Source organism: Rhineura floridana, chromosome 3 (assembly GCF_030035675.1).
Source record: "Rhineura floridana isolate rRhiFlo1 chromosome 3, rRhiFlo1.hap2, whole genome shotgun sequence".
Taxonomy (NCBI): domain Eukaryota; kingdom Metazoa; phylum Chordata; class Lepidosauria; order Squamata; family Rhineuridae; genus Rhineura; species Rhineura floridana.
Genome location: NC_084482.1, coordinates 228,355,084 through 228,372,273, shown reverse-complemented (window position 1 = coordinate 228,372,273; position 17,190 = coordinate 228,355,084). Strand labels below are relative to the sequence as shown.

Sequence of the window (17,190 nt, the reverse complement as noted above, 5' to 3'; positions counted from 1 at the left end):
TAAGATAGGTAAAACTGACCATGGGGAGGGGGAAGGGGAGGAGGGGGAAGGGGAGGAGGGGGAAGGGGAAGGAGAAAGAGGGGATTGGAAGGGGATGGGGAGTGAGGGGCAAAGGAAGGGGGAGGGAAGGGGCAAGAGGAGGGGATAGGAATAAGGAGAAGGGAGGGTGGGTTTGATCATTTGCATATTTTTTGAGTTCAGTGGGATCTATTTCTATGCAATCATGTTTGAAAATGAAAATGGACTGCCTTCAAGTCAATCCCCACCTATTACGACCCTTTGAATAGGGTTTTCATGGTAGACAGTATTCAGAGGTGATTTCACCATTGTCTTCCTCTGAGGCCAAGAGGCTGTGACTGGCCCCAGGTCACCCAGTCAGCTTCATGGCTGTGTGGGGATTCGAACCCTGGTCTCCCAGGTCATAGTCCAACACTGACCCAGGGAAGGGGCAGGGAGTGGGAGGGGAGGAGATTGGGTGGGTGGGCACTGGGCAGAAGGGAAGACCTTTTCCTTTCCAAAAGGAAAACATTGTAAACAGAATCGTTCTTTTTCAGCCTTTCCCCCAACTTTTTATTCAACAGCAGACACATGTAGCTGTTGGGCTGGTGACCAGTAGGCATTACTGTCTCTAGTAGTTTTCCATGAAGCCTGCAAGTGTGAAGACGTAACTGTGGTTAAGGGGGAGTTATGTCTATGATATGTCTGGGAACGGACTGCCAGGGTCGTTGCTATGGTAGCCATCTGATAACGACTGGGAAAGTTCTAACAGAGACTATGTGTTGTGTTCTTCTGAATTATGCCTCTGAGCTGAGAGGCTGTCTTTTGTGTTCATCTATGGAGAGAGATGTACCAGAAGGGGGGGGTGACTGAAGAATCTCTATATGTATTTACTCTTAAGCCTCTGGCCTTAATGTCTTTCAATAAAGACTCTTACATGATTTAAATGCTCTGAAGAAGTCTTCTTGCTCAACTTAACTCCAACGTAATGTATGCTGTTTCACACAACAACACACAAGCCAACAGTGGTAGCAGAGGATGGTTACGCTCCACAGCGCATTACACCGGAGTAAGTTGCTGGTCTGAAAGGCAGACGGAGTTCCAGAGGGCAGCTTGATTGATTGAACCAGACGGAGGTGAGCAACATGGCTGTAAACCTGTCTGGGGGAGGCTTGCCGATGGAACGACTTAATGTGAAGAATTTTGGCAGCTGGAAGCCGAGGATGAGGGCTTTGCTGATAAAAGAGGATTTATGGGACACAATAGATGGACCCACTCCGGCGGTACTGACTGCGGTTTGGACGTGTAGAGATCAGAAGGCGCAGGCTTTTATACTTCTGGCTCTATCTGACTCTCAACTGCTACACGTGAGAGATGTTACAAACGCCAAGGAGATGTGGGACCGGTTGGAAGGCATTCATGTGCAACAGACCGCGGGATCTAGATTGTGTTTGGCACAGAAGCTTTATCAAATGCGCTTCATGGGTGTGTGCGACATGTGTGAGCATCTCACGGAATTCAGACGCCTGTTTGCTGAGTTGACAGACCGAGGCGTCGAACACTCTGAACTTCAGAAGACCTATCTGATCCTGGCTTCACTTGATGGGACTTGGAATAATATGGTCATGGCTTTCGAAGCCATGCCTGACGGAGGTTTGAACGTTGCGTTTATTGAGGAAAAATTGACCCAAGAATGGCAGCGGAGACAGGAGGCGAAAAGAGCCGAGTCAATGGAGGCTGTCGAAAGCAGACAGGAAAACAAGCGGGAGCAGCCGCGGCTGAAGTCTTGTTTTGCCTGTGGGGCCTGTGCGATCAAGTGAAACTCCAGGGACGGAGGCTTGAAGCAGGGAAGTGTGAACTTTGTTTGTAAACAGAAGTCTAAAGACTTGGAACAAATTAACTTTATTGTCGACAGCGGAGCAAGCCATATACTAATTAAAGACAGGAGTCTGTTTTACACGTCTACAGATGAGCAGGACTTTGTTTTACTTGCTGATGGATCACGGAAATCTGTGCAAGCTAAAGGTCTGATTAAATTTGACAAGCTTGGAATTATGACAAACTGTTTGTTTGTTCCGGACTTGGCTCATAATATTTTATCAGTGGGCAAACTGGTGAGTTGTCAATTTTCAGTCTGGTTTGATAAAGGAACATGTTGGGTGCAAAGAGGAGAAAATGTTGTCTGTCAGGGTTTCATGACACAAGGGCAGTTTAAAATGACCATGGGTGTGAAGTGTGCTGATGCCTTGAGTTTAATGGGGCGGAAAGGGAATGACCGCCAGAGCTGTAAAAAGACAGCTGTAAAAGGCACACAGTCAGTGTTTACTGCTCACATGGAATCTTCATGCAATGCAATCAGGTTAATGCCTAAGAGAGTGCAAAGCAGCCGGGTACACATTCCACAGGGAAAAAGAAGAGGCAGGCGTGCACCCAGAGCGCCATGAGGTTTTGTTTGGATGCCAGAAACACAGCAGTTAATTCTGAGCAGAAGCATTAAAGTTGCAGAAAAGCCTTGGGATCAAAGGCAAACAGTCATTCTCACAGGGTCAAGTGACACACAACCGCAAACATTTAAACGTAAGGCTGAGGAAATGGAATCTCCAGCGCAGGCTGTGCCAAGCACAAGCACAGATGGGGGGGCTGAGAGATCAGAAGTTCATACCAAAAGTGTCAGATACTTTCACGTAAGGGATTGTGTGCAGCAGGGGTTCATTAACCTAACATTTTGTGACACTAACAACATGGTGGCTGACATAATGACCAAGCCTTTGTGTGAGGAGAAATTTGGCAAACTGGTGACAAGGCTTGGAATGAACCAAAGTTTGAGTGAATAAAGTTCTGAAATGTACTGCTATGTACTGAGATATACTTTTGAACTGTACTGAACTGAAAATGCAATGTACTGAAATGTATTGCAAGAGGTATTGTAGAAATGTATGACTGTATGACTATGTATTATGGAGATGTATTTCATGTGTATTTTGCAGTCTTAATGGAAAAAAGGGAGGCTGTTGGGCTGGTGACCAGTAGGCATTACTGTCTCTAGTAGTTTTCCATGAAGCCTGCAAGTGTGAAGACGTAACTGTGGTTAAGGGGGAGATATGTCTATGATCTGTCTGGGAACGGACTGCCAGGGTCGTTGCTATGGTAGCCATCTGATAACGACTGGGAAAGTTCTAACAGACTATGTGTTGTGTTCTTCTGAATTATGCCTCTGAGCTGAGAGGCTGTCTTTTGTGTTCATCTATGGAGAGAGATGTACCAGAAGGGGGGGGGTGACTGAAGAATCTCTATATGTATTTACTCTTAAGCCTCTGGCCTTAATGTCTTTCAATAAAGACTCTTACATGATTTAAATGCTCTGAAGAAGTCTTCTTGCTCAACTTAACTCCAACGTAATGTATGCTGTTTCACACAACAACACACAAGCCAACAGTAGCCTCCCACCCAAATTTAAACCAAAGCTGTCCCTGGCCACATCCACACCAAGCCTTTATTTCACTTTGGACAGTCATGGCTTCTCTCAAAGAATCCTGGGAAGTGTAGTTAGTGAAGGGTGCTGAGAGTTGCTAGGAGACGCCCTGTTCCCCTCACAGTCCTTCAATCAGAGTGGCTGGCTGTTAAACCATTATCTCAGGGGAATAGTAGTCTCCTCTCAGCACCCTTCACAAACTACACTTCCCAGGATTCTTTGAGGGAAGCCATGACGGTCTCAAGTGAAATCAAGTCGGGTGTGGGTGTGGCCCCGATTAGCCAAGCCCAGCAGCTGTGAGGCTTTTAGAACACTGACAGTTGGTCCTTCTGAGCATGCTCCGCGCTATCATTGGGTCCCAGCCAAAATTTCTTAAATTAATTAAAAATCAGCCAGGCATTTTTTAAACTTTTAAACTGCAGCAGATGAAGGTCAGAGTATGCGGCAAGGTGAGTATTAGGATTACAGGTACTCTGTGAACATGGCTGATTTTTAATGAATTTCAACAGATTATAACTCTCAGAGAAAAAAGTCCAAAAGGGTTCTGAGGTTTCTCTCTCTCTTTTTACACTTTGAACTGTCTATTCTCTCTGACTGTTTTGTGTATCGCCATAAAGATTGACAGGGCTGTTAAGCAAGCGTTTCTGAGTTCAGGACTATAAGTTATGGAAGCTTTTGTTTTGAAATGAGCTTATGGGAAGCATCAGAATGGCATGGGAGGTATTTTCAATTTAACATTGCGGAATGTGAAAAATCCCCGCTGGCTATACTATACAGACACTCTTGTGGCTGTATAATAGGTCAAATCCAGCACCTTGACTTGAGCTCGGAAACACACAGGCAGCCAATGCAAGCGGGCCAGAATTGGTTTTACACATTTGAACCATCTGGTCCCTGTTAACAATCAGGGCGCTGCATTTTGCACAACCTGCAGTTTCTGAACCATCTTCAAAGGCAGCCCCAGGTAGTAAAGCCTTTACCTGCTTATGCATTCACATAGAAGTGATCGAGTCCATGGACACTTTGAGTTTCATAAATGCCCTCCATAGGTTCCTTGCCATACGAGGCCCAACCAAGCAGTTGAGGTCCAACTGTGGGACCAATTTCATAGGACCCTGTCGAGACCTAGGGATTGGTTAGAGATTTAGAGAACTAAAGCTCTTTCCACACTCCAAGCATTTATAAGGTTTGTCTCCTGTGAGTTCTTTCATGTTTACTAAGAGCGTCACTCAGACTGAAACACTTTCCACACTCCAAGCATTGATAAGGTTTGTCCCCTGTGTGAGTTCTTTGATGCGAAGTAAGGTTGCCATTCTGACTGAAGCTCTTTCCACACTCCAAGCATTTATAAGGTTTGTCTCCTGTGAATTCTTTCATGTTTACTAAGGGTGTCACTCCGACTGAAACACTTTCCACACTCCAAGAACTGATAAGGTTTGTTCCCTGTATGAGTTTTGTGATGCGAAGTAAGGTGGCTACTCCACCTGAAGCTCTTTCCACACTCAAAGCATTTATAAGGTTTCTCCCATGTGAGTTCTTTCATGTTTACTAAGGGTGTCACTCCAACTGAAGCTCTTTCCACACTCCAAGCATTGATAAGGTTTGTCCCCTGTGTGAGTTCTTTGATGCGAAGTAAGGTTGCCATTCTGACTAAAGCTCTTTGCACACTCCAAGCATTTATAAGGTTTGTCTCCTGTGTGAGTTCTTTGATGCGAATTAAGGGTGTCACTCCAACTGAAACACTTTCCACACTCCAAGCATTGATAAGGTTTGTTCCCTGTGTGAGTTCTTTGATGCGAAGTAAGGTGGCTACTCCACCTGAACCTCTTTCCACACTCCAAGCATTTATAAGGTTTGTCTCCTGTGAGTTCTTTCATGTTTACTAAGGGTGTCACTCCACCTGAAGCTCTTTCCACACTCCAAGCATTTATAAGGTTTGTCCCTTGTGTGAGTTCTGTGATGCAAAGTAAGGTTGCCATTCTGACTAAAGCTCTTTCCACACTCCAAGCATTTATAAGGTTTGTCTCCTGTGTGAGTTCTGTGATGCAAAGTAAGGTTGCCATTCTGACTAAAGCTCTTTCCACACTCCAAGCACTTATAAGGTTTGTCTCCTGTGTGAGTTCTGTGATGCAAAGTAAGGGCGCTACTCCAACTGAAGCTTTTTCCACACTCAAAGCATTGATAAGGTTTGTCCCCAGTGTGAGTTCTTTGATGAGAACTCAAGGCATTACTCCAACTGAAGCTCTTTCCACACTCCAAGCATTTATAAGGTTTGTTCCCTGTATGAGTTTTGTGATGTGAAGTAAGGTGGACACTCTGACTGAAGCTCTTTCCACACTCCAAGCATTTATAAGGTTTGTCCCCTGTGTGAGTTCTTTCATGAATACTAAGTTTGTCACTCCGACTGAAGCACTTTCCACACTCCAAGCATTTATAAGCTTTGTCCCCTGTGTGAGTTCTTTCATGTATACTAAGTTTGTCACTCCGACTGAAGCACTCTCCACACTCCAAGCATTGATAAGGTTTGTCCCCTGTGTGAGTTCTTTGATGCGAAGTAAGGTTGCTACTCCAACTGAAGCTTTTTCCACACTCCAAGCATTGATAAGGTTTGTTCCCTGTATGTGTTTTGTGATGCGAAGTAAGGTGGCTACTCCACTTGAAGCTCTTTCCACACTCAAAGCACTTATAAGGTTTGTCTCCTGTGTGAGTTCTTTGATGCCTAATAAGGTTGCTACTCCAACTGAAGCTTTTTCCACACTCAAAGCATTGATAAGGTTTGTCTCCTGTGTGAGTTTTATGATGCAAAGTAAGAGTGCTACTCTGACTGAAGCTCTTTCCACACTCCAAGCATTTATAAGGTTTCTCCCCTGTGTGAGTTTGTCTTTCCTCTTGTCTCTTTGCTCCATCTTGACTCCTCAGTTTCTGCTCCTGCATCTGCTCCTCAGCTTTTTCCAGTGATACTTCAGATACTTCTCTGTCAGCTTTCACCCCCCAGATGTATCCTGAGGGAATGAAAAAGAAAGGAGATAAAATGCTGTGGAGAAATCCTGTGAATATATTATGATTTGTATGTTGAAAATGTATTTTTGGGAGCTCTGTTGATACCAGAGTTTAACTGTCAAAGCTCGAGGCCTTGTACAGAGTTAGTTTAGCAGTAGGTGCTTGCTAACAGGTTGTGAAAAGAGACACACACAGAGACAACTGTAACAAAATTTTCCTCTCTTGTTCCTCCATTTAAGGTGGACAGCTCAGTACTTATGCACAGCTGGAATTTACAAACCTAGGATGGATCCTGTCTGACAGGAACATGGCCCTTTCCAGTGCCCAGAGGGCAGCTCGATTTCCCTCCCTCCCTCCCAAAATGTTAGCCTCCAATTAACTGCAACACTAGATAGGGCTGGAAGATGAGACCCCCCAGGGCAGAAGGCACTCACCGAGCTACTGGGGAAGAACAAAGGACAAGTACAAATAGTGCTGTGACTAATGATGCAGCTGGGTCAAGCCCAAAGAAAGCCCAGAGCCTGATGTGCACAGATGTGCAAGGAGAGTCCGGAGTTGTGCGACGCACACAATAGAAACATGGAATGTGAGAATGTGAGACAATAACAAATGAAACCCTACAATTCTTTGCTACACAACCATCTTGAATTCAGCTTTTCATGACATGTTCCTCTGTGTTGAAAGATGTCTTATTTCATCGCTGCTTCAAGTGAAGATGGTCAGTAAGTAGACTAATAAAACTTACTGCAACAAATCATTAAATTTAAATCCCCAAGCGTGATCTGTTCCTTCTAACCTATGCCTTCCAAAAAGATAAAATTCAGAAATCCTTACCCAAACAAGTAAAAACCTATTAAAATACAATAGGAATAAAAGGTTCCTAAAAAGTGGTCTAACCGGGCATAAAAGTGAATAAAAGGATGAGAAAAAAGGGCCCGCGATAGTTATAGGGGTCCACAGAAATGTTTTAATTTCTTTTAAAATTAGAAGGAAAAAATGAATTTGTAGAGTCAAAGAAAATGTTTTAATTTTTTTCTCACATCAGAAAAAAATGAAACTTTTAGGGCCCACAAAAATCTATTAAATTTTGCCTAGAACAGAATAAAAATAAAATTTTGAAGTATTTAAAGATATATAAAAAAATAATTTTTCATATTGATATTATTATGGAGGAAGGGGCCCACGAAGGCAAAAGTGCCTAGGGCCCACAAAAGTCATAATGCGGCCCTAGGGCTATATTTTATCACCCATTTACTTAATTTACACATAGAACATATCATACAAAACGTGGGATTGGAGCAAGATGAAGGAGGTGTGAGACCTGAGGGAGAAATATCAATCATTGAAGATACGCAGATGATAACATACAACTAGCAGAAACCAGTAATCACTTAAAACAAATGCTGATGACAGTTAATGTCGAGCCCCAGCTCTCTCTCGAAGGCCAGGGAGGGGAAAGGCATGAGTTGCAGACGCCTCAACTGCCAGAAGACACGGAAGAGCCAGTTTTTGTTGTGTCTATTCCAGACATTGGGGAAAGGAGTGTGGGAGATGCTCCGCCAATTCCCACAGGTGGCCCAGCCCTCTGTGGGGACAGCGCTCAGCCTTCAACCCTCCCAACGGATCAGTTAGGGGAGAATTCCGAAAGAGCAGTAACTCCTCCTTCACCGAGCCATGAATTAGTACTAACCCCCCTTCATCCCGCAGAAACTTAGAGATGCCTGACGCTTCTCAGCCCTCTACTTCCTTGTCTGTTGATAAGGACCCTGTTCGTCTGATCAGCCCATGGAGGCTCGCCCCCCCTCACCTCACTCTCGACGGCAGGAAAAGCATACCGGGCAGAGGGCGGGTGTGTGAAGGAGTCAGAGTGTTGAGTCAACTTTCTTCTTATGTCGCAGAGCATATCTAGAGTGTAGTTAGGGATTGCTTTTGATGTATCCATTACTATAATAAAATGAGATATACTTGCACCAGTGTCTCAGTCTCCTGGTATCAACTCTGGACAGAACAGTTAAAGAGGAAAGCACAAAAGCAGGACTACAGCTTAACGTTAAGAAGACTAAATGAATGACAACAGAAGAGTTATGGAATTTTAAATTTGGCAACGAGGACACTGAACTTGTCAAGGATTATCAATACTTTGGCACAATCATTAACCAAACTGGACACAATAGTCAGGAAATCAGAAGAAGGCTAGGACTGGGGTGGGCAGCTATGAGAAAAGATCCTCAAATGCAAAGATGGATCACCGAACACCAAAGTCAAAATCTTTCAGAAAATGCTATTCCCGATCTCTATGTATGAATGTGAAAGTTGGACAGTGAAAAAGCAGATAAGAGAAAGATCAACTCATATGGAATGTGGTGTTGGAGGAGAGCTCTGTACATACCATCGACTGCGAAAAAGACAAATAATTGGGTGTTGGAACAAATTAAACCAGAACTATCACTAGAAGCTAAAATGATGAAACTGAGGTTCTCATACTTTGGAGACATCATGAGAAGACAGGATTCATTAGAAAAGACAATAATGCTGGGAAAAACAGAAGGGAGTAGAAAAAGAGGAAGGTCAAAAAAGAGATCAACTGATTCCATAAAGGAAGCCACAGACCTGAACTTAAAAGATCTGAACAGGGTGGTTTACAACATATGCTCTTGGAGGTCACTGATTCTTAGGGTCGCCATAAGTCGTAGTCGACTAGAAGTCACATAACACACACACACCTGCACTATTGAGTTCCTTTTTAATTGATCCAAGAGAGCCCAGTGCCCCACAAAGCTATTTGGAAATATCCTTCAAAGGTGGGCTGAGATATGCAGCCTTTGTGCCTCATCCACCATCAGGAAAAAGCCTGCAGTGGACCAGCCAAACAGCTTTACACCTGACAGGACCAATATCCTGGAGGTAAGTAGTGACTTAGGATCAGGTAGATACTTGAGTTAAAACTTGGGTTCACCACTTCCGAGTAAAAGGATTTTGAGGTGCAAAGGAAAAGCTGACTCTTCAGACTGGTGGCAGCAACAGAGGGAGAGTGTTGGTTGTAGGCCTTACAGGAAGTTCAAGAGAGCTCTGGCTGGGAAGCACAGGGGGTGCTGTCCTAGGATCCCAGAATTATCAGTACTAAATTGGCCCCCCAGAGTCTTCCTGTTTGGGAAAACGAGTTACAGGAAATGTTGGCAGCTCTACCGGATAATCTGAAATGCATAGTGGGTCAGGCTTGTGAAGCAGGGGTGCCAGGAAGGGAGTAAGAAGGCTATCCTTAACCTCTCCTAATTCTAAGGAATCTCCTGCATGATCTCCTTGTACAGAGCTCTCTAGGCTGGATCCAGCTGAGCCCGTTCCTCTTGGGTGAAGTGCAAGGACCCTTTCTCAAAGGTCACCAGTCCCTGGAAGAAGAAACCATTGCCTTCCACATTCATACTCCCAGGCAAGGCGTGGACATCATCTGCCCTCCACTCACACTCTGAAGAGAGATGGGACAAGCGGGATCTTTCATAAATCATGCCAAGTCCAAATGGCATCTACCTGAGAGGTCTTAAAAGAACCCAAATGTGACATTGCTGATCTTCTAAGAAAAATATGTACCTTCTCCCAAAGACTTGCTACCATATGGACTGGCAAATGTATTACAAGATGCAAGTCAAAAGGACACAGAAGGTATCCGGGAAATCCGAGGCCTATTACCTGTTCCGGGAAAAGTAGTGGAAAATATTATGAAATATAGAATTACTAAACATGGAGTGGAATATAGCAATCATGGGATATGAGGAAATGCGCTCTCATGCATCAGTAAGTGTTTCAAGATCAGGAAGGAGAAAGCAGGAATAAATGAAGAGTTCTCCTAATTGAGGGATGTAAGAAGTGCCCCCCAGTCATCAGGATCAGGACCTATCAGGGTGATTAAAATAAAGAGGGATTGTGAGGAACTCCAAAAGGAACTCTCCAAGCAGGCTTGGGTATTAAAGAGAAAATGCAATTAAATGTAAGCAAGCGTAAACTGATGCACGGAAGTGAAAAATCCTAACTGAGCCAGAGGTGACTGACAGGAGAGAGACCTTGAGGTCATAGCGGATGCCCCAATTAAGGTACTGATGTTATTGGTGATTTGCATGTGAGGGATCATTAAGACACAGATTGAAAATAGAACTGCCGATATCATAACGCCATTATACACATCCAAAATGTGATCCTACTTGGAATGCTGTCTTCAGTTCTGGTTGCCTGACCGCAAAAATAACATTCTAGGGGTGGAAGCGGTAGAGAAATGAGCAATCAAAATGATCAAGGGTCGCAAGATTTGGGGATTTTTCTCATAGAAAAAAAGGAAACAGGAGACATGATAGAAGTGTATGATCACACCAGACATTTAAAGCACACTCAGCACAAATGTAAAGCACACAGCTTCCCCCAACAAATCCTGGACAATAGTTTTTCCTCACTGCGCTACATTCCCAGCACCCTTCATAAACTACAACTCCCAGGACTCTTGGGAGGAAGCCACATCCTTTCAATGTACACTGTGGATGTGCCATAAAGGTGTGTGGTGTGGAGAAGCTGGATGACACTCTCTGATTTAGCAGGGAACTTACACCTGGTGTAGGAAGAGGGAGGGAAGTAGCTCCCACCAATTTGCACCCGTTGCAGGAGAAACATCACTCACTAGACAGTTTGTCTGCCAGGCCACCCTAAAACAAGGAGGGCAGGGCCACGTTTTGGCTTTCCTGAATTAAACGGTGACCTTAATTCTAACAGAATAGGAAACTGGGGAGGGCTGGCAAAATGCAGGCATTGAAAGAAGAGCCTGACTATTAAATGTGCTTTGAGCGCTGTGGAGCCAGTTCTGTGGAGTTCTCTTCCCTTTGAAGTGAAACAAGCCCAGACGTTGTTACGCTTTCCAAGTTTGTTGAAAGGTTTTTGTCCCCCCCCAAACGAAGAATTCTTAATTACTGTTTTTATGATCCTTATTAGGTCTTATATTCTGTTTTTTATACATAAGACTGCTGGTTTATAATTGTTATATTTTATATATATATATATTATTTTTCCAGTGAAGTTTGGCTTTTATTGGAAATTGTAAGCTGCTGTGTGGAAGAAGTTCCTCGAAAAGTGAGCTATAATTTTTTCAATAAACCAATAAATATGCTGTAGAATGAGTCTTGGGTTAAAAAAGGGTTCATATCAACACCTGTGCAAAACCTGAGCTATTTTCCGAGGAGGGAATATTGTGAGATGTTGGATGAAGGGAAGGAAATTGTGCCCTGAGGGGTCCGTCTGTTCCGGATGATATTACACAGGAACGGGGCGGGCGAGGGGAGCGAAGCTTCAGCTCCTCAAAGGGCCCCAACACACAGCTAAGCATGTGGGCTCCTGCTGGGAGGAAGGGCGGTGTCATGAACCTGTAATGGTCATGAATTATTAAAAATCTAATGGCAATACTTTGGCTCCAGCAAGGGACTCTGGGAGACGGTTACAGTTGGAAAAGACAAGCCTTTGCCAATTTGCAAAACTGAGTTTCACTTCCCAGCTGAAGATGGTTAGAGAAGCCTTAACAAGCTGCACCTGTTTATCTTTGCTGATTAGCAAGTGCCTGGTACCCAAGGTCATCCTTGGCCTGTACAGTTGGAAAACACAGTTGGGGACTTCCGGGAAGGGTGACTTCGCTTGTGCCTGCTTTTGGGATGGGCTCCCGCCTCAAAAGAAGCTTATTCAGATATAAATCAGTCAGAACATTTTTTTTTGACTGATGAAATTTCTCCCGGGCAGGGAGAAACGTAGAGATCAACCTCAAAAGCCTGTTTTTGTTGGGAGGACTGGATTTCATTAATTTATGAGATAAGGTCCAGCCAACAATGCCGGACGGACTTCCGAACAAGCTCTATCTGTTTAAGCGATACGTTTATCTTTTCTTTAAAGAGAGAACGGACTAACAGGCAAGCACCCTTCTTTCTATTATTTTTTTTACTTGGTTTAAATTGTTGCAGCAAAAGGAGATTTGTCAGATTGATTGGCTTTGGACAACTTCTGGGTGAGCTATAACTCTTCTCTGTTATTCACGAAATTAACAGCTTATCTCTGTTTCTGTCGCAAAAAGCTGTCCTGGAAGTGCATTCTAAAGATAATAAACAGAAGAGGGATTTCTATTCCTGATTTCTATTCCGAGGAATATTATATTGTCTGGGACTATTCTCTTTTTGGTCTATTTTATTTTGACGAATCTGCTTCTTCACGACGCCACTAACTGTTTTGATGCTGGAAACTAAATTTGTTTTGCATTCTTGAACATAGAGAGATAAGGCAGGCTGCTCTGTTTATACTGTGATGTCATCAAGCCTGGAATATTAACCCAATTGTTGCTGAAATAAGAAGTGGTTCTTCTTTATTTTTGTTTTGCTTTGTTTTCGTGGTTTTAAAAATGGCAATCAAGAAAGTGGCTGAGAATCTGGAAGTAACTATGTTTCAGAAAATAATGGATGAGATTGAGATAACGAAACAAACCCTGCGACAGGGTAGTAAGGAGCTGAAAATTGAACTGAGCAAAATGACGCAGGAGCTTAAAGAAATAGGGGATCCTGTGAGAGAGGAGAATGAGATCAGAGATGAGAAAAGAAAAAATAAAGGGAAGATACAAGCCCTGGAGATTGGAACAAATGTGGAATTGGAAAAAGATCTGGAGTTTATGGATTTTGGAAATAAAATCTACTGTTTGGAATTTAACGTTATCTCTGAAGAAATTAATGAAGATATTAGAGATAAAGTTATTAATGGCTTGGATAATCTTTTGGACTGGAATGACGTGATGGAGTTTGATATAGAGAAAATCTATGGAATTAACTGCAGCCATGTGACAATGGAAAAACTCTCAAGAGATGAGCCAGTGCATTTTGTAAAACAGAAGAACAGAGATATGACTTTACAACAGTATTTCAGCAACTTATTCAGAATGGATGGCAAGAAAATATTTGGGATAGAGGAAATTCCCATCAGACTCTTATTATATGACTATGGCTACGACAGCAAGATTATTATGGAATACTGATAATGGAAGATTGGACACTGAAATTACTGGACTTAACAGGACTATTGAAGATGGAAGATGGAACTAATAGGGATAATGGAATAATGGCTATTGAAATTATTGAACCTAACAGATTTTGATGAGATGGATTAATCGAAACGTTTATTTGGACTATGGTTATGACAATAAGATTATTATAATTATTAACGAGATGGATTAATCGACATGTTTATTTGGAGAAAAATTGATAGATATATTTCTTAAAGAATTGAAACCTCTCTTTGACTTTTTGTGGAAAGAATAAAGTAATGTTTATGAGATTTGATGATTAATTAAGATAACTACTGGAGGAAAGTGATTTTATAATATGATTTAAGAGACAGGATTGTTATATATTGTAGAGCTATAACTGATTTGATCTGTGACAAATGGGAAGTCAACATTTTATTTTTTTTGTTTAATTATTTTTGTTTTGTTTTGTTTTTTGTCTTTGAATGTTTTATGATTTTGTTTTGTATGTTTTATGAAAATTTGAATAAAAATTATTGTAAAAAAAAAAGGAAAACACAGTTGGGAGGGGGCCTGAAGGCGCAAAAATGTGAGAAACATCGAGAAGAAAGTTACATCAGCCAATTCCTGATTGGTCAATTAATTTTGGACCGTTAGGATCCTTTTCCCTTAAGTATAGGGCTAGAGACCCATAGCCTTTGTTCTCTGTTCTCTGCCTATGCTGACTGGCACCAGAGTTCCAAACCTTTCTCCCTTATGGTTCCAGGGGTTGCTTATGGGAAGGCAACCTATGTCTGGTTCCATTGCTTTATGTTGAACATCCATCTCTCTTAGGAGAGGTGCCACGCAACCAACTACCTCGTGTGTAAGTAGTTAGGTGAGTTAGTTTGTTATTTTCTTGTTGTGCGTATGAATTCTCTTGTAAGAACCTAAACCCCTGTTGGGTGAATGGTCTTAAAGGATTACTTGCTGCTATATGTTAAGTGCACTTATATATCTTAATAAAGCTATTTCTATTTAACCTGGTGTGTTCAACTGAGAGAAGGGGTGGTTCTGGATTCAGTAACTTGACCAATCTCAGTCACTAACTACCAAAGAAGGTTAAGAAGTTAAAGGCTTGGATTTTAAGTGTTAAACCAGAGGTGCCTGGCAAGGAGTGTAACTGTGACTCTTGCCTTTTTGGACCTTGGTTTTATATATCTTCTGGGCTCAGAGATCCCCTGGCTCTGAGTGGACCAGTATACAGAGGTGGTGGCAGCCTACCTTCTACCTTGCAGGGTTGTTGTGAGCGTACACAGCTTTGGCAAGGGTGAAGTAATAGCTTTTTGGTTCCAGTCTCATTTCCCTAAGGGTGGGGGGTCTGAGTCTGATGCATGAACCCAGTACCTTGAGGGTCTGGGGGTCTTGACATGGTGGTAGCGGTGGGATCGAAGCCATTCCTGCTCTTAAGTGAACACGCTGTGTGAGATAAGTGCATTGCAGCAAGTTGTAAATTTGAAAGAGACTTCTGACACAACCGTTTGTTACTTTGGGTAGTAAGGTCAGTGCAGAATGTCGCAAAAGATAAAAACCAGATCTCAAAAGAACGGAGCCGAGGATGTGCACCTGGCAGACAATGCGTTGCCTAGTCAGCTTGTTCAGCTGGAGGAAGGCGCTGCTGCTCTGTCGTTTATACCTCAGCCTTCTGCGGATGACAAGGAGATCGTGCTTAAGCAAACTGAGGAAAGTGAGGAGGACAGTGAAGATGAGGAGGAAGAAGATTCTGATGGGGAAGAGCTGCCTAGAAGTATGCAGCGTTACCTAGCCAAGCAAATGAAGCTGTTGTCCCTACAGTTCAAGGCTATGAAGGAGGATCGCCGGAGTAGGGAAAGTTTTGCTCGTGAGTTGCAACAACCGCGAGGAGGAAGACCAGACCTCCATAAAAAATCTTTTCCGACTTTTCGTGAGACAGATGACATCTTTACCTTTTTTCAAGTTTTTGCTCACTCTTGTAGAGACCAAGGTGTGCTTAAAAAGTACTGGATGAGTGCTTTACGCATTAACGCTGAAGGTGAATTGAGAGAATTGTTGAACTCTCTGCCAGTAGAGTATGCAGATAATTTTGATTACTTCTATGCTCTGGCCAGATCCCACTTTGCTTTAACAGCAGAGGACTGTTTTCGACATTTAGAGGCAGATAAAAAAAAGCCTCGGGAAAGCTTCTCAGCTTTTTCTGCGCGGATGGGCAGGAATGTGGAGCGCTGGGCAGACAAGGCTGAAGCTGCAACTCGAGGGGAGAACATAAGAACATAAGAAGAGCCTGCTGGATCAGGCCAGTGGCCCATCTAGTCCAGCATCCTGTTCTCACAGTGGCCAACCAGGTGCCTGGGGGAAGCCCACAAGCAGGACCCGAGTGCAAGAACACTCTCCCCTCCTGAGGCTTCCGGCAACTGGTTTTCAGAAGCATGCTGCCTCTGACTAGGGTGGCACAGCACAGCCATCATGGCCAGTAGCCATTGACAGCCCTGTCCTCCATGAATTGGTCTAATCTTCTTTTAAAGCCGTCCAAGCTGGTGGCCATTACTGCATCTTGTGGGAGCAAATTCCATAGTTTAACTATGCGCTGAGTAAAGAAGTACTTCCTTTTGTCTGTCCTGAATCTTCCAACATTCAGCTTCTTGGAATGTTCAAGAGTTCTAGTATTATGAGAGAGGGAGAAGAACCTTTCTCTATCCACCCTCTCAATGCCATGCATAATTTTATACACTTCTATCATGTCTCCTCTGACCCGCCTTTTCTCTAAACTAAAAAGCCCCAAATGCTGCAACCTTTCCTCGTAAGGGAGTCGCTCCATCCCCTTGATCCTTCTGGTTGCCCTCTTCTGAACCTTTTCCAACTCTAGAATATCCTTTTTGAGATGAGGCGACCAGAACTGCACACAGTATTCCAAATGCGGCCGCACCATAGATTTATACAACGGCATTATGATATCGGCTGTTTTATTTTCAATACCTTTCCTAATTATTGCTAGCATGGAATTTGCCTTTTTCACAGCTGCCGCACACTGGGTCGACATTTTCATTGTGCTGTCCACTACAACCCCGAGGTCTCTCTCCTGGTCGGTCACTGCCAGTTCAGACCCCATGAGCGTATATGTGAAATTAAGATTTTTTGCTCCAATATGCATAATTTTACACTTGTTTATATTGAATTGCATTTGCCATTTTTCCGCCCATTCACTCAGGTTGGAGAGGTCTTTTTGGAGCTCTTTGCAATCCCTTTTTGTTTTAACAACCCTGAACAATTTAGTGTCGTCAGCAAACTTGGCCACTTCACTGCTCACTCCTAATTCTAGGTCATTAATGAACAAGTTGAAAAGTACAGGTCCCAATACCGATCCCTGAGGGACTCCACTTTCTACAGCCCTCCATTGGGAGAACTGTCCGTTTATTCCTACTCTCTGCTTTCTGCTTCTTAACCAATTCCTTATCCACAAGAGGACCTCTCCTCTTATTCCATGACTGCTAAGCTTCCTCAGAAGCCTTTGGTGAGGTACCTTGTCAAATGCTTTTTGAAAGTCTAAGTACACTATGTCCACTGGATCACCTTTATCTATATGCTTGTTGACACTCTCAAAGAATTCTAATGGGTTACTGAGACAGGACTTTCCCTTGCAGAAGCCATGCTGGCTCTGCTTCAGCAAGGCTTGTTCTTCTAT

The 17,190-nt window shown here is 43.2% G+C and overlaps 1 protein-coding gene across 1 annotated transcript; it reads right to left on the bottom strand.

Annotated features, from left to right (window-relative positions):
* Positions 1-1,490: 1,490 nt before the first annotated feature.
* On the bottom strand, positions 1,491-8,169 carry LOC133379097 (zinc finger protein 486-like). The gene is made up of 2 exons (XM_061613708.1): positions 8,160-8,169; positions 1,491-5,339 (listed from the first exon to the last, which is right to left on the bottom strand). The coding sequence occupies exons 1-2, from the start codon at positions 8,167-8,169 to the stop codon at positions 4,981-4,983; spliced, it is 369 nt and encodes a 122-aa protein (XP_061469692.1). The 3' UTR covers positions 1,491-4,980.
* Positions 8,170-17,190: the final 9,021 nt, after the last annotated feature.